At 43.1% G+C, this 22545-nt stretch overlaps 1 protein-coding gene across 1 annotated transcript; it reads left to right on the top strand.

Moving 5' to 3' along the window:
* The first annotated feature begins 10320 nt into the window (after window positions 1-10320).
* Window positions 10321-16727, top strand: LOC124657294 (probable ubiquitin-conjugating enzyme E2 23). The gene is made up of 7 exons (XM_047195868.1): window positions 10321-11712; window positions 12045-12102; window positions 13703-13896; window positions 15050-15151; window positions 15294-15584; window positions 15848-15920; window positions 16009-16727. Exons 1-7 carry the CDS (start codon window positions 10321-10323, stop codon window positions 16725-16727), a joined length of 2829 nt encoding a protein of 942 aa, XP_047051824.1.
* The last annotated feature ends 5818 nt before the right edge of the window (window positions 16728-22545 follow it).

The following is a 22545-nucleotide window of genomic DNA, read 5'->3' as shown; positions in this document are numbered from 1 at the left end:
CCCTCCGCCTACTTAAAGCTTCCGTCGCGAAACCCCGATGCCGAGAGCCACGATACGGAAAACCTTACGGAGACGCCGCCGCCGCGAATCCCATCTCGGGGGATTTTGGAGATCGCCTCCGGCACCCTGCCGGAGAGGGGATTCATCTCCTGGAGGACTCTACACCGCCATGGTCGCCTCCGGAGTGATGAGTGAGTAGTTCACCCTGGACCATGGGTCCATAGCGAGTAGCTAGATGGTCGTCTTCTCCTTGTTGTGCTTCATTGTTAGATCTTGTGAGCTGCCTAACATGATCAAGATCATCTATATGTAATTCTATATGTTGTGTTTGTCGGGATCCGATGGATAGTGAGTACTATGATTATGGTGATTATCAATCTATTGTTCATGTGTTGTTTATGATCTTGCATGCTCTCCGTTACTAGTAGAGGCTCTGGCCAAGTTTTTACTCTTAACTCCAAGAGGGAGTATTTATGCTCGATAGTGGGTTCATGCCCGCATTTACACAGGACGAGTGACGGAAAGTTCTAAGGTTGTGTTGTCTCTGTTGCCACTAGGGATAAAACATTGATGCTATGTCTAAGGATGTAGTTGTTGATTACATTACGCACCATACTTAATGCAATTGTCTGTTGCTTTGCAACTTAATACTGGAGGGGTTCGGACGATAACCCGAAGGTGGACTTTTTAGGCATAGATGCGGTTGGATGGCGGTCTATGTACTTTGTCGTAATGCCCAATTAAATCTCACTATATTTACCATGTCATGTATATGCATTGTTATGCCTTTCTCTATTTGTTAATTGCCCGACCGTAATTTGTTCACCCAACATGCTTTTATCTTATGGGAGAGACACCTCTAGTGAACTGTGGACCCCGGTCCTATTCTTTACATAGCATACAATCTACTTGTTTTACTTGTTTTCTTTGCAAACATCTTCCACTCGATACGTTTAATCCTTTGTTACAGCAAGCCGGTGAGATTGACAACCTCACTTGTTTCGTTGGGGCAAAGTACTTTGGTTGTGTTGTGCAGGTTCCTAGTTGGCGCCGGAATCCCTGGTGTTGCGCCGCATCACATTTCGCGACCATCAACCTTCAACGTGCTTCTTGGCTCCCTACTGGTTCGATTAAACCTTGGTTTCTTTACGAGGGAAAACTTGCTACGTGCGCATCATACCTTCCTCTTGGGGTTTCCCAACGAACGTGTGAGTTACACGCCATCAAGCATAATTTTCTGGCGCCGTTGCCGGGGAGATCAAGACACGCTGCAAGGGGAGTCTCCACTTCTCAATCTCTTTACTTTGTTTTTGTCTTGCTTTATTTTATTTACTACTTTGCTGCACTAAATCAAAACACAAAAAAAAATTAGTTGCTAGTTTTACTTTATTTACTGTCTTGCTCTCTATATCGAAAACACAAAAAAAAAAAAATTAGTTACCTGTCTTTACTTTATTTGTCTAGTTTACTTTTTGCTTCTTGCATCATGTTTCCTTTTAATTTCACCACAAAAGACATACCGGTAGGACGTGGGTCCATAGTTGGGAGAAATAATATAGAAGAATTTTTCAATCATGTTAGTATCACTGAAGATTTTGAAGATAGACACTTGGTAGAACTTGCACCTACCTATGAAATTGCTGCTGTCTGCTTTAGTTCGCATGTTGGAAACTAAATTTGTTAATCTCAATCCTATAATCCAACACATGTTTCTTACACTTGGCGATATGGAAGAAGGGGAAAAGAAAGATTTTGTTTTAGAAACCCTTCTTAGAGAATTTGGTGGTCTAGCAAGAGAGGCTAGAAAGGTTTTTGCTAAGTTTAATATGCTAGGTTCTCATACCAATTTTATTGGTCTCCTTGAAAAAATGGACATGGATAGAATAATGTACACTAATAACATTAATGATGGTGGGGAAATCAAAGCACCAATACCATGTAAACTCCTAGCTATGAATGATGCATTAGAAAATAACTATGCTTGGCTTGTTCCTGAAAATTTGTTCGATGAGAGTAGCAAGCCTAAGACTAATGAAAAGGGAGACGCTAAAACTTATATATCAAATATACTATGCTTGGTTGAGAAAACTCCCAACACCCCTGGTAATGATGTTGATGCTTCTACTCTCGATGTTACTTGATTTGCACTTTCGCGCCTAGCTGAAAGGCGTTAAAGAAAAGCGCTTATGGGAGACAACCCATGTTTTTACCTACAGCAATTTTTTGTTTTGTTGAATCTTGGAAGTTGTTTACTACTGTAGCAACCTCTCCTTATCATGTTTTTGTGCCAAGTAAAGTTTCTATGTCAAAGTTGATGTTATATTTGGGATTACTGCGCAGAAACAGCATTGCTGTCTGTCACGAATCTGGTCACAGTTCCCTGTAGAAAATTCGAAAAAATCTGCCAATTTACGAGCGTGATCCTCAGATATGTACGCAACTTTCGTTAGTTTTGAGTTTTTCCATTTGAGCAAGTCTGGTGCCATCTTAAAATTCGTCTTTACGGACTGTTCTGTTTTTGACAGATTCTGCCTTTTATTTCGCATTGCCTCTTTTGCTATGTTGGATTTATTTCTTTGATCCATTAATGTCCAGTAGCATTATGCAATGTCCAGAAGTGAAAATAATGATTGTGTCACCTCTGAATGTGTGAATTATTAATTGTGCACTAACCCTCTAATGAGTTTGCTTGAAGTTTGGTGTGAAGGAAGTTTTCAAGGGTCAAGAGAGGAGAATGATATACTATGATCAAGAGGAGTGAAAGCTCTAAGCTTGGGGATGCCCCCGTGGTTCACCCCTGCATATTTTAAGAAGACTCAAGCGTCTAAGCTTGGGGATGCCCAAGGCATCCCCTTCTTCATCGACAACATCATCGGGTTCCTCCCCGAAACTATATTTTTATTCAATCACATCTTGTATTCTTTGCTTGGAGCGTCGGTTTGTTTTCGTTTTTTGTTTTTGTTTGAATAAGATGGATCCTAGCATTCACTTTGTGGGAGAGAGACACGCTCCGCTGTTGCATATGGACACATGTGTCCTTAGGCTTTACTCATAATGTTCAAGGCGAAGTTTCTTCTTCGTTAAATTGTTATATGGTTGGAATTGGAAAATGCTACATGTAGTAATTCTAAAATGTCTTGGATAATGTGATACTTGGTAATTGTTGTGCTCATGATTAAGCTCTTGCATCATATGCTTTGCACCCATTAATGAAGAAATACATAGAGCTTGTTAAAATTTGATTTGCATATTTGGTTTCTCTAAGGTCTAGATAATATCTAGTATTGAGTTTTGAACAACAAGGAAGACGAGTGTAGAGTCTTATAATGTTTACAATATGTCTTTTATGTGAGTTTTGCTGCACTTGTTCATCCTTGAGTTTGCTTCAAATAAACCTTGCTAGCCTAAACCTTGTATCGAGAGGGAATACTTCTCATGCATCCAAAATCCTTGAGCCAACTACTATGCCATTTGTGTCCACCATACCTACCTACTACATGGTATTTCTCCGCCATTCCAAAGTAAATTGCTTGAGTGCTACCTTTAAAATTCCATCATTCACCTTTGCAATATATAGCTCATGGGACAAAATAGCCTTAAAAACTATCGTAGTATTGAATATGTACTTATGCACTTTATATTTTATTAAGTTGCTTGTTGTGCGATAACCATGCTTCGGGGAACGCCATCAACTATTGTTGAATATCATGTGAGTTGCTATGCATGTCCGTCTTGTCCGAAGGTCTATCATTTTAGTGGTTGGAGCATGCAAAATTGTTAGAGAAGAACATTGGGCCGCTAACTAAAGCCATGAACCATGGTGGAAGTTTCAGTTTTGGACATATATCCTCAATCTCCTATGAGAATAATAACTTTGCTACATGCTTATGCATTTAAGAGGAGTCCATTATCTGTTGTCCATGTTGTCCCGGTATGGATGTCTAAGTTGAGAATAATCAAAAGCGAGAAATCCGAAATGCGAGCATTCTCCTTAGACCTTTGTACAGGCGGCATGGAGGTACCCCTTTGTGACACTTGGTTGAAACATGGCATGCAAAGATCCGGTAGTCCAAGTTAAGTAGGACGAGGTGCGGGCACTATTAGTATACTATGCATGAGGCTTGCAACTTGTAAGATATAATTTTCATAACTCATATGCTTTATTACTACCGTTGACAAAATTGTTTCATGTTTTCAAAATAAAAGCTCTAGCACAAATACAGCAATCGATGCTTTCCTCTTGAAGGACCATTCTTTTACTTTTATTGTTGAGTCAGTTTACCTATCTCCTTCCACCTTAAGAAGCAAACACTTGTGTGAACTGTGCATTGATTCCTACATATTTGAATATTGCACTTGTTATATTACTTTATGTTGACAATTATCCATGAGATATACATGTTACAAGTTGAAAGCAACCGCTGAAACTTAATCTTCCTATGTGTTGCTTCAATACCTTTACTTTGATTTATTGCTTTATGAGTTAACTCTTATGCAAGACTTATTGATGCTTGTCTTGAAGTACTATTCATGAAAAGTCTTTGTCATATGATTCACTTGTTTACTCATGTCATTACCTTTGCTTTGATTGCTGCATTCATTACATATGTTTACAAATAGTATGATCAAGATTATGATGGCATGTCACTTCAGAAATTATCTTTGTTATCGTTTTACCTGCTCGGGACGAGCGAACTAAGCTTAGGGATGCTGATACGTCTCCAACGTATCGATAATTTCTTATGTTCCATGCTACTTTATTGATGATACCTACATGTTTTATGCACATTATATGTCATATTTATGCATTTTCCGGAACTAACCTATTAACAAGATGCCGAAGAGCCAGTTGTCTGTTTCTGCTGTTTTTGGTTTCAGAAATCCTAGTAAAGAAATATTCTCGGAATTGGACGAAACTTTCGCCCGGGGTCCTATTTTTGCACGAAGCTTCCAGAAGACCGAAGACCTAACGAAGTGGGGCCACGAGGAGGCCGAGGGGGTGGCCGGCGCGGCCCGGGCCCCGGCCGCGCCGACCTATCCCCCGGGCCCCTCGTGTGGCCCCCGCGTTGACCCTCCGCCTACTTAAAGCTTCCGTCGCGAAACCCCCGGTACCGAGAGCCACGATACGGAAAACCTTACGGAGACGCCGCCGCCGCGAATCCCATCTCGGGGGATTTTGGAGATCGCCTCCGGCACCCTGCCGGGAGAGGGATTCATCTCCCGGAGGACTCTACACCGCCATGGTCGCCTCCGGAGTGATGAGTGAGTAGTTCACCCCTGGACCATGGGTCCATAGCAGTAGCTAGATGGTCGTCTTCTCCTTGTTGTGCTTCATTGTTAGATCTTGTGAGCTGCCTAACATGATCAAGATCATCTATATGTAATTCTATATGTTGTGTTTGTCGGGATCCGATGGATAGTGAGTACTATGATTATGGTGATTATCAATCTATTGTTCATGTGTTGTTTATGATCTTGCATGCTCTCCGTTACTAGTAGAGGCTCTGGCCAAGTTTTTACTCTTAACTCCAAGAGGGAGTATTTATGCTCGATAGTGGGTTCATGCCCGCATTTACACCGGGATAGTGACAGAAAGTTCTAAGGTTGTGTTGTGTCTGTTGCCACTAGGGATAAAACATTGATGCTATGTCTAAGGATGTAGTTGTTGATTACATTACGCACCATACTTAATGCAATTGTACTGTTGCTTTGCAACTTAATACTGGAGGGGTTCGGACGATAACCTGAAGGTGGACTTTTTAGGCATAGATGCAGTTGGATGGCGGTCTATGTACTTTGTCGTAATGCCCAATTAAATCTCACTATATTTACCATGTCATGTATATGCATTGTTATGCCTTTCTCTATTTGTTAATTGCCCGACTGTAATTTGTTCACCCAACATGCTTTTATCTTATGGGAGAGACACCTCTAGTGAACTCGTGGACCCCGGTCCTATTCTTTACATAGCATACAATCTACTTGTTTTACTTGTTTTCTTTGCAAACATCTTCCACTCGATACGTTTAATCCTTTGTTACAGCAAGCCGGTGAGATTGACAACCTCACTTTGTTTCGTTGGGGCAAAGTACTTTGGTTGTGTTGTGCGGGTTCCTAGTTGGCGCCGGAATCCCTGGTGTTGCGCCGCATCACATTTCGCGACCATCAACCTTCAACGTGCTTCTTGGCTCCTACTGGTTCGATTAAACCTTGGTTTCTTTCTGAGGGAAAACTTGCTACTGTGCGCATCATACCTTCCTCTTGGGGTTTCCCAACGAACGTGTGAGTTACACGCCATCACTGGTGGCGTGGGACTAGGGAGAAGGCGGTAGGTCTTGGGTGGCCAACAAGGCTCCAGTGAGCGCCTCCATCTTCTCTTTGCTTTGGGCCGGAGGCAAGGCTGACATGTTGGTAGGGAGCAGCACCTAGCACGCTTGAGAAAGGGGATCAAGGAGAAAATCCTTCTGTCACTTAAATTGGTGCTGACCAAGATTGGATGGTCGCTGTGAGTCCGACGCGTAAGGACACCCTCCGGTCGTTCTAAGCGAAGAATTGTTCTGTTAACATCGCACCACAATTATATAGACATATTAGGGTAACATGCAAGTTTTAGGGCATTATTACCCTCCGAAGCGAGGTTTTGGATGAAACCCTAGCACGTGAGCCGCACACAGTCTATCCCTCTTAGATTCTCCAAACGATAGTTGACCTGTAGAATTTTCTGTTGATATGTATTTGGTTAGTTCATAGGAGTAGGTAAAACAAAGGTTGAGCCCAAGTTCTCACAAGATCCCCCAGGTTGACCAGAAGTGAGAGAGTATAGTCTAGAACCTACCTAAGCAACGTCGCATGTATGTGAAGTGGGTCACTCTTGTGAGTTAAATATTGTCTCTCTCAACCTCGCAACACACCAATATATGAATATTATTCCAAATGCAAGTTTAGGGTTATTCCTACCCTCTGAAATAGGTTTGAGGCAAAACACAACCTCGCGTACCCGGCGAGGTCTACAGTCGAACGATTGTTTACCCTCTAAGTCAAGAACCGACCTACGTGACGACGCGTGTCTATGAAGTGGGTGACTCCTGCGAGTTAAATATTAGTATTAGCTCTCTCAACCTCCCACCACACTTATATACACGTATTAGGGCCACGTGCTAGTTTAGGAAAATTCCTACCTTCTGGAGTTAGGTTTTAGGCAAAACACTGCCATTAGCCCCCCACCCCCGGGTCTAACCCTCTTGGTTTCTCCAAATGACGGTTCACCTACGTAATTTTCTCTTGGATTTTGCTTTGTTAGTTTATAGGAACATGTACAATAACGGTTGATCCCAAGTTCTCACAAGATCCCTCCGGTTTACCCAAAGTCTGATGCCACATGTCTGTTAAGTAGATCACCCATGAGAGTTAAATATTGGCTATCTAAACCTCAAAAAGAACTTATATGCACATATTAGGGCTACATGAAAGTTTTTCTTGCGGGAGGGGTGGCGGTGGTGGATTCCTACCCTCCAAAGCGCGGTTTTGAGCGAAACGTTACCCCGGGGATACATGTGGTCTACACCTCTATGATTCTCCGAACGGTGTTCGATCAATGGACTTTTCTCTTGATTGGTGTTTGGTCAGTTTATAAATACATGTAAAACATGGGTTGAGCCCAAGTTCTCACAAAAAAAATCCCGGTTGACCTGAATGGGAGTACCCCCTCTAAGTCTAGAAAGTGTTATGTGAAGTGGGTCACGCCTGGAGGTTAACAACTGGCTCTCTCAACCTCCCACCACACTTATATAGATAAATTAGGGCCACATGCAAGTTTTGCGGGGAATTCCTACCCGTCTGAAGAGTTACCACACCTACGAAGGTTTATCTGGATTTTAGACAAATGGGTTAGTCCATGTACTTTAGGCATGTCATAGTTTGCCAGACCGGGCCCATATTACACATATGTGTGGGTCTTATGATGGGAAGCACTGTTGGATTTAAGTATTTTTCTTTTCTGCCACAAAAAAACCATTTTCTATTTTGCGAGTGCCCAAATAGTTTTTTGTGCAGCAGCTACAAAACATGTGCACAAAATAGAACACCACCAATATACTACGGTGCACAAAGATGCTGCTTGCCCTCGATTTCTGAAAATTCATGGTATTTCATGTGGTCTCGCACCGACTTCCTTTGAAGTAGGCTAGATTTAAATTAAGTGTCAACTTTCATTTGTTCCAGATTTTTTGGTGAAATCATTTTTTTGGCCCACACCATGTAATTTTGTGCCGTGTGTGTGTGTTCTCTCTCGTTTTCGCACGGATCCCACCCTTAAATCCCATGGAGCCCGTTGTTGTGAACTGTTATTTCATATGGGTCTCAAATTGAGATAACTTCCTCAACAGAAACAAAAAAAGGGAACCTTCGCATGAGACGTCAGTTCCTCATGTGACTTTGTTGCGAGGATAAAATTCAAATACTGGTGGTGGGAACTACTTTTAACACGGGAAGCATGAGTGTGAGGGAAAATAAGTGTCGAAACCTAATGTATTTGCCTATAGTCGAGATTTGACACTAGGCAAAACAATTCTTTGTGGTGAGTCTTCTAAAGGACACTTGGCAACACCCAGCTAAGATCTGGTTGGAAAACTCCCGCCACTTCCTAAAAAGTGGAGCGCAAAACCCCCTATGGTGGTGTCCGCTAGTGGGCACTCAGCAAAGCCCGACGCCGCAAGTTGCCGCAAAATGTTTTAAGTCGATACACGGGAAAGTTCCAGAAACAAAGGCTCTCGGCAAAGACCAAACGACTAGAGAAAGAATTTTTTGGATGCTTTATTAATTTAAGTTAAGCATTACACATCGGCCTCTGCATAATAAAGATGCACACAGTAGTTCCAAACTACATGTTACAAACATAGAATTCAAAGTTCACGGCAAGAACTCAAGAAAGAAAGTACAAACAAAAAAGAGTCTAAGGCGAAGGAGGGCAAACCACAGAACACGCTGCCATCCATGTTGGGGAAAATATCTCTCGTTGTATCCTCCAATCGTGTAGGCACTTCCGTAAAGAGATCGCAAGGCTCCACACGTTGTAGAGACGGCCACAAACGGAGTGTAGCTATGCACTAGTAGATAACCTGGATAAGAGAAACATTTTTATTCTTAAAACCTTATCATTTCTACATATGCAAAACGACCAAATAACGGCAATCGCTCACATCTTAATAAGTAATTTAAACATAGGATCCACACCATTAAGCCCATTGCCGAATATCAACGCTACATGGCGGGTACAAGGTAGAGCCTGTCCTGGTGGCTAACCATATAGATTTAGCAAATTTACACTCGAATAATAAGTTCTTTATAGTTTTGTTATGTTGAGAAAATACACACGTTTTACTTTCTTGCTAATTATGTTTTGCAAGATTATCTTCCGAAAGGATTACCCCTCGATGAAGGTACCACACAAACATTTTTAAGCGGGATCTTCATCTTCCAAATCATTTTTTATTATCAACTGGAATATTAGGTTGGACTAGACAAGGATGACTAGTGTTGCATCCTTGTGCTAAGTTATTTTTATATCTTCTGACAATTTTTTATTGTGTTTTGGAGCTCAGGTGCACCACGTGTACGGTGAGTGCATCAAATACGTTCTCGAGTATACACTCATGGAAGGATGGCAATGGGTAGGGTATGGGCAGGGTAGAGCAATACCATACATATACATGTATAGTCAATGAGTACGAACTTCTACCCATAGTCGTGTCCATGGGTATAAAATTTTACTCATACCCATACTCGGCAGGTACCCGTACCTATTGGATACCAAGTGGGTAGGTCAAATTGTACACAAGTCAATCACAATTTTTCATTTTTCGATAACAAATTTGATTAAAAAATGAATTGTCTCAACTCAATAATAGGTATATAACAACTAACAAAATATATAAATCATATTCTCATATTCTAAATCATAAGTGAACAAAAGTAGACATGTCAGAAATCGATAATAAACGGGCACGATATGGCTATACCCATGGATACGAGGCTACACCCGTGCCCTATCTATGACTTAACGTATCCATGGACATAAAAGTGTATTGGGCTAAACCCTTCCATGAAGATACCATACCCGCGGGTAAAATTGTCATCCTTACACCCGTGGAGTACAAGTACTTATGTTTGGTTGTGTAATCATACATGGACTCGAACTCCCGTAGTCCCACCTTTCCCGTCCGGGAAATACGTATAAATTGCCCCTCCTCCATATATACACGAGGCCGGCCATTGAACGAGTAAGACAATCGGGAAGAAAAGCTTGCAGCAGGTTTAATTAAGATGGCCGTCGCCGACGAGGCCGCCACCATGATGAAAACAAATCTATGTACCCTAGACCTGGTGAGTTTCCGGCAGGGCAGTCGCAAGCTAGCCGACCGCGGCCTAGTTCTATTCAACGCCGATGGCGAAGACGACGCGTACACGATACTCCGCGTCGACGGCTCGCTAGTGACCAAGAACGCCAGCGACATCGGCATCTTTGACAGGACTCTTCTCTATGTCGGCAAGATCGTGGAGTCAGTGTCCGACTACGGTGGCCAGATCGGCGTCGTCACCGGCGTCGCCACCACCCTCGGCGTCGTCCAGCTGAATGACGGCCTTGGAGCCACGAAGGCCGTGAGCCGCGTGTCGCCAGCTGACCTGCGGCGCGTCCGGGAGCTCAGCCTTGGCGACTACGTCGTGTCCGGGCAGTGGTTGGGCCGGGTGGTCGAGGTGACCATGGACACGGAGATCTCGTTCGACGACGGCGCTGTCTGCAGAGTCGCCGACGCGGCGTCCAGGAAGATAAAACCAGCTAAGACGCATGCATACCTCCCACAGACTAACACCGCGCTCTACCCGGGGGCCCGCGTCGTCATCAACCAAGAAGACTCCTCAGCCGTCTTCATGGAGGAGCGGTGGCTAAGCGGCCAGTGGAAGCCGGACCGCGCAGAAGGCACGGTGACCAAAGTGGAGATGGCTGACGTGCTCGTTTACTGGATCGCGTCTGCCGAACAAGCAGGCATGGAGTCCGCCCCTCCCGCCAACCAGAACCCCGACAAGCTGACTCTTCTCTGTTCCGCGCCCGAGTGCACCTGGTGTTTTGCCGACCGCTGCTTTCTTAATGCAGACCACACGGACGAGCAATTGTCGTCGTCGTCATTGCCGGTCACAATGGCCGTCTCCCTCACCTGCACCTCCGTCGAGGTGCTGTGGCAGGACGGCACGCGACAGACTATGGCACGCTCGGCGCACGTCTCCCCCGTCGAGTTCGCGAGCGACCTCGACTTTTTTCCGGGACAGTATGTTATTGACAACTCTGTTGCCGACGATGATGCCATCGATGCCATGGCCATGGGTGCTGCCAGTGGATCGAAGAGGCGCGTCGGCGTTGTCAAAAGCCTAAATTCTAAAGAGCACATGGTGAAAGTGTCATGGTTCAAGGCAGCAGAAACAGGGCCTGGCGGGTGGGAGGTTGAGTGCGAGGATACCGTAAGTGCGTATGAATTGGCAAGGGATCCCGATTACTCTGCTTTCTATGGGGACGTCGTAGTTCGTCTACAATCAGACGTAAGTGAAAGTACACCACTAGCGCAGAAGCAAGCACAGGCCCTTTCATGGGTCGGACACGTTATTGACCTTCATGTCGACGGCCACGTCCAAGTCAAGTGGGGTGACGGCAGCACATCAACGGTATGCCTGCATCCTATATCGTTTATCTTTACTTGTCTTAATAGCTAGTGTCCTAGTACTACCTTCATCCCAAGACTTAAGATTTATATAGTTTTTGAAAAGTCAAACGAAGTAAAATTTGATCAAACTTTTAGAAAAACTAGCAAGGTGGCCCTCGCAAATGCGAGGGCATCATCTTGTTGCATTGAAAATGTTATGCATGCACCTTCGTGTTATTTAAGTTAAACTATGTTTTTTCTTATTTATTTACCAAATTGCAAAAATACATGTCAGTTTAGAAATCGGCGCATTGGTATTTTTGTTTACCTCTTAGTAATACTATGGTGTTAAAGTTTGGGATATTCTACGGGTCGGTCGTGCCCGCGTTTTCCCCGTGGCTTGACGGCAAAGGTAAGTTGAAAGGGTATTTTTCATGTGGGAGGTGAGAACTTTTTTTTTACATTTTGTGGAAAAGCACCCCCATACAGATATAAAGAAAATTGAGGGCATACTTAAGTTAATGAAGATGTTTCATTCATATATACTGTGTACACTCTGTGTATCTTCTATCCTACAGGAATTCCGTTTTAGGATATAAAGGAGCGCCCCAGATCATGTCGCGCCGTTGTTCTAGCTCACGTTCGCCATATATCATGGTCCTAAGTTTAAATTAACAATACATATATTTATTTCAAAAAACACAATTAAACTATCAATATTTAATGAGTTAGTTTTATTAAAATAGTGATGGAAGAAAGATCTTGTTATGGCCTAGGTTGATGTGATATCTACTTGGTGAAATTCACCCATGAATTTTTTGTTACAAAATGAGAGTTGTTTATTAGTTTGTAAATCTATAGCTCACTGACAATACATGTGCTACAATCAATTTTTTAGAGCATGCAAGATGAAACAAACTTTGTTGTTATTTAAAAGATGTGCACGAATCTGTGGGCATGGAGGAGAGTCAATAATTATTAGTTAAATGGCATTATAGAAATAGATTGACAAAATTAACCGTGTTGTAAAAATGACAAGAGATGTATTTTAACTCCATCCCAGAAACATATTGTAGATTTGTCTAAATTCAGATGTATCTAGATCAAGAATTTTTTTCAGCCGGTATTTCTGATATTTCGGCGAAAACTGGTTTTACTGGTTACCATCGAGAACGTATAATGCTGAACGATATTTTCTGGTATTCAAATAATTTTCTCAATTTTTTATATTAAATGTGTACAAAATAGTAAAAAAAAATTGACGAATCTCGGCTGTTATTTAGACTGTATTTGTGGGAAATACCAATACCCACTCATATTTTTTGCATACCAAGGAAAAAACCATAATCAAGATGCTAAATAATGTCATGATATATCTAATTTTAGACAAATCTAAAACATGTTCCACATGATGGATAGACTGCAATATATGACGTTTTCTCATTTTTTAAGATACCAAGATTTTCTTCTTCTTTTGTGTCCTTGGAGTTGATGCGATTTATAACATGTTTGGGTCGGTATCCTTCTCATGTGTTAGAGCATCTCCTCTCATGTGTTAGAGCATCTCCACCGGTGCCCCTGAAATTAGTGCCGGCAGGGCAACGGCATCACCGTATGCGGGCGCCGGCACTGCATCTTTCATTTGGAGGTGCTAATTCCATACCTACGCCTCCAAACTGGTGGCCCCCGATAGGATTTTTAAACAAAATAAATATTTTCTTCAAGTTTCATTTTCATGTCATTCAGTGAGGAATGTATAATTTTTTAGTGGAGCGAATCTGGATTCGCTTCGCGGGCAGTAAAATACTATCCATTCCTTGATTTCAGATGACATGTGAAATTGGCTTCACCTCTAGCCTACTGGCTGCCAGGCTCTATGGAGAGGTGGACTTGTATGACTCGACAATCGTCCACTGCTGCACCGCCTGCTACTCCGCATTTGGACCATCGTCGATCCTCCGCTCTCTCTCCACAGAAAACGCCCTATCCGTGGCTGCCGCCTCCTAACGCAGCTGCAGCTCCAGCTCCTCCTACCGCCAACGGTGCTTCACCTCATGCCTCCGTAGCCACAGCTGCATCTCCTCCAAGCACCGCCGCTTGTAGACTTCATCCTGACGCTACTGCTCCTCATCTCCCGCCGCCGCTCAAGCTCCTCCTGCCGCACCGCCTCCTGGTGCCGCCGCTCCGCCTCCTGGTGCTGCCGCTCGTCTGTGAAAAATGCATCTACGGTCGCCGCTAGCGCCGCCTCCTCTCGCGTCTCGTACTCTGCGAGCTCTGGGTCCTCGTCCACGGCATCGTTGCGACGAGAATATATTTTGGGTTTAGATTTTTGCATGACTATGAAGTGAAAGGCGGGGAAGGAGGGATTAATATAGACCAGCGGCGAGGTTGGAAACCTGACGCGCGCCGTCGTGGCGGGAGAGTTTCGTTACGGTGTCGTGGCGGGAAATCTCCCGCGTGACGCCCTAGCATCACTGATAGCACGGTCCCATCGCAAAACACGACGTGTCGGCGCGCCCTTTGCGAAGAGGCCGGCTCGGGGTTGCCGGTGCCTTCATTAGGTTTGAAAATGCGCCGGCGATTTTTGGGGCGCGCCAGTGTGAGCCCATTTTAGGCGCCGACCCCCAAAATGCTATCGGAAGCGCTATTGGGGCCGTCGGTGGAGATGCTCTTATAGCAGTACACAATCTTCAAATCTCTTTTTTAATCTCTTTTCAAAAAAAGAACTGGCCCAAGCTTCATTTATTTTGATCTAACGGAGGCATACAGGTAAGTTTCTGGTCAGCCATTTTTGTGTTTGCACCTGTAGCGTAAGTACATGTATTTTTTTCTTTGTTAACATACGTGGTAGTTTTTATTAGATCTAATCTATGTGCACATGATCAATCACGTGTGTGAGATGGACTCTGGTTCCTGCGTAAGATAAGACAGCAAATTAATTTAGCTTTTCCTTCTAAATAACAAATAACAAATATGGATCCACTAACGTGACAGTTTTGTACATCAAAAATAATATGGACATGTAAATGTTACATAAAAACGTGAAATCCTAGCCGTAAATTTTTAATCTAACTGACAAAATAATTAGAATGATGTGGTTTAACGTGGTGTCTTTATTTCAGAACCACGTATTGTGCTTTTAGTATATAATAGATCTATGAGCAAATATGATATTTTGTAGGTACCGTATGAAAATATATTTCATTATCTATCTAATGATATTGATTTTAAACTGTTCATGTTATGATATTTGATAAAAACTTGGTCAAGCTTAACATAGTTTGACTTTCTAAAAAAATATAGGCCTTAAGCCTTGGGATGGAGGTTCTTAATTTAATAATTTTCTTATGATGCTTCAGGTATTACCTCATGAGATCAGTGTAGCCAACAACGAACACTACACGCAACTGCGGGCTGAATTGACCGGCTCGGTGGAGGAGGATGGTGTCGATGCTCCTGCGGTATCTATCTTCCTAGAAAAATAATCTCATGCATATATACCCCTTATCCCTTTACCATACATCTCCTGAGACCTTGTGAATAACATACATATTGTGCATAACCTAGTAATGGTGTGGCAGTATAATTTATATCCTATTACAGGACAATGACCAACATGATCCAGAAGATGGTACAAACGTCGAAGAGGGCATGATTCAAGGCGGTGACGGCTCTGGTCATGTATCTGCGGGTAGTCATGAAGATCCTAGTGTTGATGGCGATGCGACGGAGACAATAATCAATGCAATCTTAGATGATGATAGTGTCGACGACTCTACCGAGAATGTAGTGAACAAGGCTGATGCCCACGGAGATGACGATCGATCTATGTTCCCACACTTCGATGTTGTGCAGACCCCTCCGGATCACCATTACCTTGACACCATGGAACAGGTTGGTGAATGCAGCAAGCCAACAACACCATCTTCTTACTCCGTATGATGTTTTTTTCTTCAGATTTTGTACTACGTAGCTGACTAGCTGGTGGTTTTGCATCAATGTGTGCGATCATGCATCTATTTCGATCAGTAATGACATCATTAATTTGAGTCAGCACACTATAGTGCTCCCTGTATACTATCCAAAAAACCATGGTCAATATCATGTAAAGAATGAAGTTTACCAGTATGCTTATTCTTTTGGCAAATCAACTGCAGGTCAGCGGCGGCCGAAAAAAGTGGGTCAAGGCCGTGCAGAAAGAGTGGAAAATACTGCTGAACAACTTACCAGGTACTACACACAATAGTATTATGTTTCTCCGTAATAACTGGATGAATGAAGTTGCCATATCAATCTGTTGTGTACGTTTAATATCCAGACACCATCTACGTGGGTGCATTTGAGGACCGAATGGACCTGCTCCGGGCGGTAATGGTGGGCGCGAGCGGAACGCCATACCAGGATGGGCTCTTCTTCTTCGACCTCCAGATGCCACCGTCCTATCCAGCTGAGCCACCGCAGGTGTATTACCACTCGTTTGGCCTACGCCTCAATCCCAACCTCTACGAATCCGGCACGGTGTGCCTCAGCCTGCTCAACACGTTTGGCGGGGATGGCACCGAGGTATGGTCACCGGCGATGTCGAGCGTCCTCCAGGTCCTTGTCTCCATCCAGGGCCTCGTCCTCAACGACCAACCGTACTACAACGAGCCCACCTACGAGACCCTGGTCGGCACATTGGCGGGACGTCGCAACGCACTGCCCTATGGCGAGAACGCTTTCCTCCTCAACCTGCGAACCATGATCTACCTGTTGCGCCGGCCGCCACAAGGATTCGAAGAGTTTGTCAAGGATCACTTCCGCCGTCGTGGGAGGTTCGTGCTTGCAACTTGTGTGGCATGGCTGCAAGGATGTGCCATTCACACGTTCGTCGGTGATGCTCGGGACACCGCTGCAGACAACCAGCGGCCATGCTCGGTAGGGTTAAAGCTTGCACTCACCAAGTTGGTGTCAAGCCTTTTGGCAGCCTTTATGGAGATCGGTGCCGAGGGGTGTGACGATTTCCAGTTGCAGTTCCAAGAGCTAAAGTCCCTTTAACATGTGCTGTTAGCACCACTCACTAGACAGAGTAGTATGCTACAAGGCTGGTATATAGTCTTATTCTTGTAGTTTGGTGAATTTTTAGTTCTAGTGCAAAGCTTTTCTTCAACAAATATGAGATAGGAGAAGTACAAAAAATGAAATATGCATTTTTCTTCCCAAGGGTTGGGGGACCATCTCAATCATTGATATCTCGAGGGCGGTCACTATAGGCAAAATATCTTTTTTTGCTGAGTAGGGACATGTTTGCCAAGTTTGGAGTAAAAAACACACACAAAGTGCAAACAACACTTGGAAAAGTCTAACAAAAACACTCGGTAAAATATACTGACCAAAGTCTATCAAGAAAACACCGAGCAAACAAACATATTCGGCAAAAAGAAACACTCGACAAACAACAATACTCGGCAAACCGTCGGGACACGTGGCAGCCACCCTCGGACCTAACAACGCTGTGAAGTTTTGCATTGTGTTTCTCCCTACAAGACTTCCCGCGTGAAGAAAATATTCCCGACTACTCCCTCTGGTATGAAAAAATTGACGCACCTAACCAACTAACTACGTGCGTGCACAAGCCTCCCTCCGCATCGATTAAATCCAACCGGAGGGAGTAGCTGTTTGCTGAGTGTCATAGTTTGACACAAGAAAACAGTACTTCATTTTCGTCCTATCTTTTTCCCACGCGAAAATTGCATTCCGCCCAATATTTGCCCAATGTCAACTGGAATACACAGTAAAACATGGTATTTCCAGTTTTTCACCATTTTATAGGGCTGCCCTTTTTCTCGTAGCCTTTCCTTCCAAACATCTTTCAGTCCCCGTGACTCCTATATATATCCCATATCCTAGTCACTGAATTCTAAACTCACTCGACTATGTTCTTTCCCCCCTTTCTCCTGCGAGTTTTATTTTTTGGTGGAAACGGGTGTGGTGATGTAAATATTTACCATCCTTTTTACTATGTTTTCTCTTTCCATCCTTTCAACTCGAACTCACCTCTCTCGGTTTGTGAAGGCTTGAATCGGAGCACGAGCTTGGTCTCTCAGAGCATCTCCAGTCGCGTCCCCCAAAGCGTCCCCCAAAGGGATTTGGGGCGCGCCGGACAAAAAAAGCGTTCCAGCCGCGTCCCCCAAAGCCCTTTTTTGTCCGGCGCGCCCCTATATGGTGTCCGGCGCCCCGAGCCCGTCCCCGTCCCACAGGGGACGCACCGGGCACGCCGGACACAACGAAAAGCGAGGCGAGGAGGCGCGGGGCCGACGCGTCAGCGGCACAGTTAATTTGAACCTAACCGTCGCCTACCTCGCGACGGAAGTTATTCGCGCGCAGCGGCATCTTTGCCTTAATGGCGACGGAGGGGCAGGCGAGACGTCTCGTCGGTGCTGCGCAGCCTCCACGCGTCGCTGATACGTCCAATTTGCATCACTATTTTGTATCATAATTTGCTGTTATTCATTGATATATTTCATATTGGGACACAATACTTATGTTATTTCATCTATTTTGTATGTTTCATCATTATTGGAGGACCAAGCACCGGAGCCAGGATTCTGCTAGAAAAAGCACCGTCAGAATGCAATATTTCGGAAGATCAATCGTGGAAGGGAATTTCACGAAAATTCCTATTTTTCCGGATGACGGAAGGAGCCGGAAGGGGAAGAAGAGAGGAGCCATCGTGGGCCCGAGACCATAGGGCGGCGCGGCCCATGGCCCGGCCGCGCCACCCTATGCTCGCGGGGCCCCACGGCCCCTTTCGCCTCCTTTTCTTCGCGTACTCCTTCGTCCCGAAAACCTAAGCCGGATAGAGGACCTCACGGAGGGTTACAGCCCGCCTCGCGGGGCGGACAACACCGAGAGAAAAGAGCTCTCCGGCGGGCAGGAATCCGCCGGGGAAATTCCTCCCGGAGGGGGAAATCGACGCCATCGCCATCGTCATCGAGCTGGACATCATCTCCATCATCATCATCATCATCTCCACCATCTACACCGCCATCACCACCGCTGCACCTCGTCACCGCTGTAGCAATTCGGGTTAAATCTTGATTGTTTGATAGGGGAAACTCTCCCGGTGTTATTCTATACTTGTTGTAGATGCTATTGAGTGAAACCATTGAACCAAGGTTTATGTTCAGATTGTTATTCATCATCATATCACCTCTGATTGTATTCCATATGATGTCTCGTGAGTAGTTCGTTTAGTTCTTGAGGACATGGGTGAAGTCTAAATGCTAGTAGTGAATTATGGTTGAGTAATATTCAATGTTATGATATTTAAGTTGTGGTGTCATTCTTCTAGTGGTGTCGTGTGAACGTCGACTACACGACACTTCACCATTTATGGGCCTAGGGGAGTGCATCTTGTATTCGGTTGCTAATTGCGGGGTTGCCGGAGTGACGAAACCCGAGCCCCCGTTAGTATATCGATGCAGGAGGGATCGCAGGATCTCGTAGTTTAAGGTCTGTGGTTAGATTTATCTTAATTACTTTCTTGTAGTTGCGGATGCTTGCAAGGGGTATAATCACAAGTATGTATTAGTCCTAGGAAGGGCGGTGCATTAGCATAGGTTCACCCACACAACACTTATCAAAACAATGAAGATTATTAAACCACATGAAGCGAAAGTACTAGACTAAAATCCCCGTGTGTCCTCGTGAACGTTTGGTCATTATAAGTAAACAAACCGGCTTGTCCTTTGTGCTAAAAAGGATTGGGCCACTCGCTGCAATTATTTCTCTCGCATTTTATTTACTTGTACTTTATTTATCCGCAATATCAAAACCCCCGAATACTTGTCTGTGAGCATTTACAGTGAATCCTCCATCGAAACTGCTGCTAACACCTTCTGCTCCTCGTTGGGATCGACATTCTTACTTATCGAAGATACTACGATACACCCCCTATACTTGTGGGTCATCAAGACTATTTTCTGGCGCCGTTGCCGGGGAGTGAAGCGCTATTGGTAAGTGGAATTGGTAAGGAAATTTACTGTTTGTGCTGATTTTATTTCTGCCTGCTGCTATAAACCATTATGGAGAGATCTTCTCTTCAATTTCTATTTGGGAAATCTACTACTACTGCAACGGTAGTGGATGAAGCGCCATGTGAGGAAGTAGTACCATATAAAATACCTATGAAAATTATTGAACGTGTTATGGATAACCGCTATGAAGGGGATGGAACTGTCCATCCTGGTGATCATTTATTGTTTTTGCATGAATTATGCGGGTTATTCAAGTGTGCAGGTATTTCTATGAATGAAGTTAGAAAGAAACTATTCACTATATCGCTGTCTGGTAAAGCGGCGCACTGGTATAAATTGCTGAAGAATGGTGATTCTATTGATTGGGAGGACATTGTGCCATTATTTTATTCCAAATTTTATCCTCCAAGTGAAATTCACAAAGATCGGAACCGCATATATAATTTCTGGCCTCATGATGGAGAGAGTATTGCCCAAGCTTGGGGGAGATTGAAGTCTTTAATGCTCAAATGCCCCATTCATGAGCTTCCCGGTAATGTTATTATTGATAATTTCTATGCAAGACTTTCTTTTCAAGACAAGACCTTGCTCGGATACTTCCTGTTCTGGATCATTTACACGCAAGAATGAAGAGTTTAAAAGGGACCTTCTTGATCGGATCCAAGAAAATACCGAAGGATGGGAGAACGACAAAGATAGAGAATCGTGTATAATTTATGATTATAAATGCATTGAAGCTTTTATGGATACTCGATAAATTTCGTAATATGAGTGCTACATATGGTCTTGATTCCCAAGTTGTTGCAAATCTTTATAAAGCTTTTGCCTCTCATTATGAACTGCCTAAGAAGAATTTTGATAAGTATCATGAACCGTATAAAGATAAAATTGATTCATCTGTAAACAAATGTGTAGTGGTTGAAACTGTTGATAATGTTATTCCTGAAGCTTATATCGAAAAAACTCCTTTCCCTGCTAAAATGAAGGAGTACTCTGTTATATCTAGTGCGGTTAATAAAAGTGAAAAGAAGCCTAAAGAACCTGAAGAACAAATTAAAATTGAACCTGCTGTTGCAATAGTTAAAGATCTTGTGACCGAAAATGTGGAGGATGGTCATATTATTTTCTCGTGAAGATGCTTCTAATATTGTTTCACATCCTAATAAATCCAAACAAGTTAGTGTTCCTATGCTATCCGTTAGAATTGGTGATCATTGCTATTATGGTTTATGTGATATTGGTGCAAGTGTTAGTGCTATTCCTTATGAGCTTTACACTGAGATTATGCACGAAATTGGTTCTTGTGAACTTGAAGATATTGATGTGGTTATTCATCTGGCTAATAGAGAAACTATTTCTTCAATTGGTATTGTTCGAGATGTGGAAGTTCTATGTGGTAAGATTAAATATCCCGCTGACTTTTTGGTACTTGGTTCTGCTCGCTAGTGATCATTGTCCTATCATTTTTGGTAGACCTTTTCTAAATACTTGTGGAGCTATTATAGATTGTAAGAAAGAGAAAATTTTGACTAGATTTGCTGGTGAACCTTATGAATTTAATTTTTCTAAATTTACCAAAACTCCTTATAAAGCCGACTTGCCTAGTAATGATTTTAAAATGGAGCAAAGGTGCATCTATTGTTCTTGTTCCTAATAATCCTTTGCAGCAACATTTGGAGAATAGTGAAAGTGAAGCTTTTAGGAAAGAAAGAGACGAGCTTGAGGAAATTTTCCTTCGCCAACCTATTCTCAAGCATGATTTACCTAGTGGAAGATTTGGGTACAACACCGCCACCAAAAGAAGATCCTGTTTTTGATTTAAAGCCTTTACCCGATAATCTTAAATATGCTCATATTGATGATAAGAAAATATATCCTGTTATTATTAGTTCTAAGCTTTCGTAAATTGAGGAAGAAAGGTTATTGGAAATATTGAAGAAACACCGAGGAGCTATTGGCTATACTCTTGATGATTTGAAAGGGATTTCTCCTTCTATTTGCCAACATGCTATTAATATGGAAGAAGATGCAAAGCTCTGTTGTTGAACATCAACGTCGTCTAATTCCGAAGATGAAAGAGGTGGTAAGGAACGAGGTATTAAAACTTCTTGAAGCTGGTATTATATATCCTATTGCCGATAGTAGATGGGTTAGTCCCGTGCATTGTGTTCCTAAGAAAGGAGGAATGACTCGTTGTGCCTAATGATAATGATGAGCTTATTCCTCAAAGAATAGTTGTAGGTTATAGAATGTGCATTGATTTTCGAAAAGTTAATAAAGTTACTAAGAAAGATCATTACCCTTTACCCTTTATTGATCAAATGCTAGAAAGGTTATCTAAAAATACTCATTTTTGCTTTCTTGATGGTTATTCTGGGTTTTCACAAATTGCTGTTAAAGCTAAAGATCAAGAGAAAACCACATTTACTTGTCCTTATGGAACTTATGCTTATAGGCGTATGCCTTTTGGTTTATGTAATGCTCCTGCTACTTTTCAAAGATGCATGTCTGCTATTTTTCATGGTTTTTGTGAAAGTATTGTAGAGGTGTTCATGGATGATTTTTCTGTTTATGGGAATTATTTTGATAATTGCTTGCGAAACCTCGATAAAGTTTTGCAGAGATGTGAAGAAACTAACCTTGTTCTTAATTGGGAGAAATGCCACTTTATGGTTAATGAAGGAATTGTATTGGGACATAAAATTTCCGAGAGAGGTATTGAAGTTGATAGAGCTAAAGTTGAAGCAATTGAGAAGATGCCCTATCCGAGGGATGTTAAAGGTATTCGTAGTGTTCTTGGTCACGCTCGGGTTTTATAGGAGATTTATTAAAGATTT

Source organism: Lolium rigidum, chromosome 5, assembly GCF_022539505.1.
Source record: "Lolium rigidum isolate FL_2022 chromosome 5, APGP_CSIRO_Lrig_0.1, whole genome shotgun sequence".
NCBI classification, from domain to species: Eukaryota; Viridiplantae; Streptophyta; class Magnoliopsida; order Poales; family Poaceae; genus Lolium; species Lolium rigidum.
This window is presented reverse-complemented; position numbering and strand designations above follow the sequence as displayed.

Coding starts and splice junctions, on each gene's coding strand:
- LOC124657294 (XM_047195868.1), top strand. CDS start 10,321: ATGGCCGTCGCCGACGAGGCCGCCACCATGATGAAAACAAATCTATGT. Junction 13,897..15,049: donor GCCTCCTGGTGCTGCCGCTC/GTCTGTGAAAAA, acceptor ATGATGCTTCAG/GTATTACCTCATGAGATCAG. Junction 15,921..16,008: donor ACTGCTGAACAACTTACCAG/GTACTACACACA, acceptor TTTAATATCCAG/ACACCATCTACGTGGGTGCA.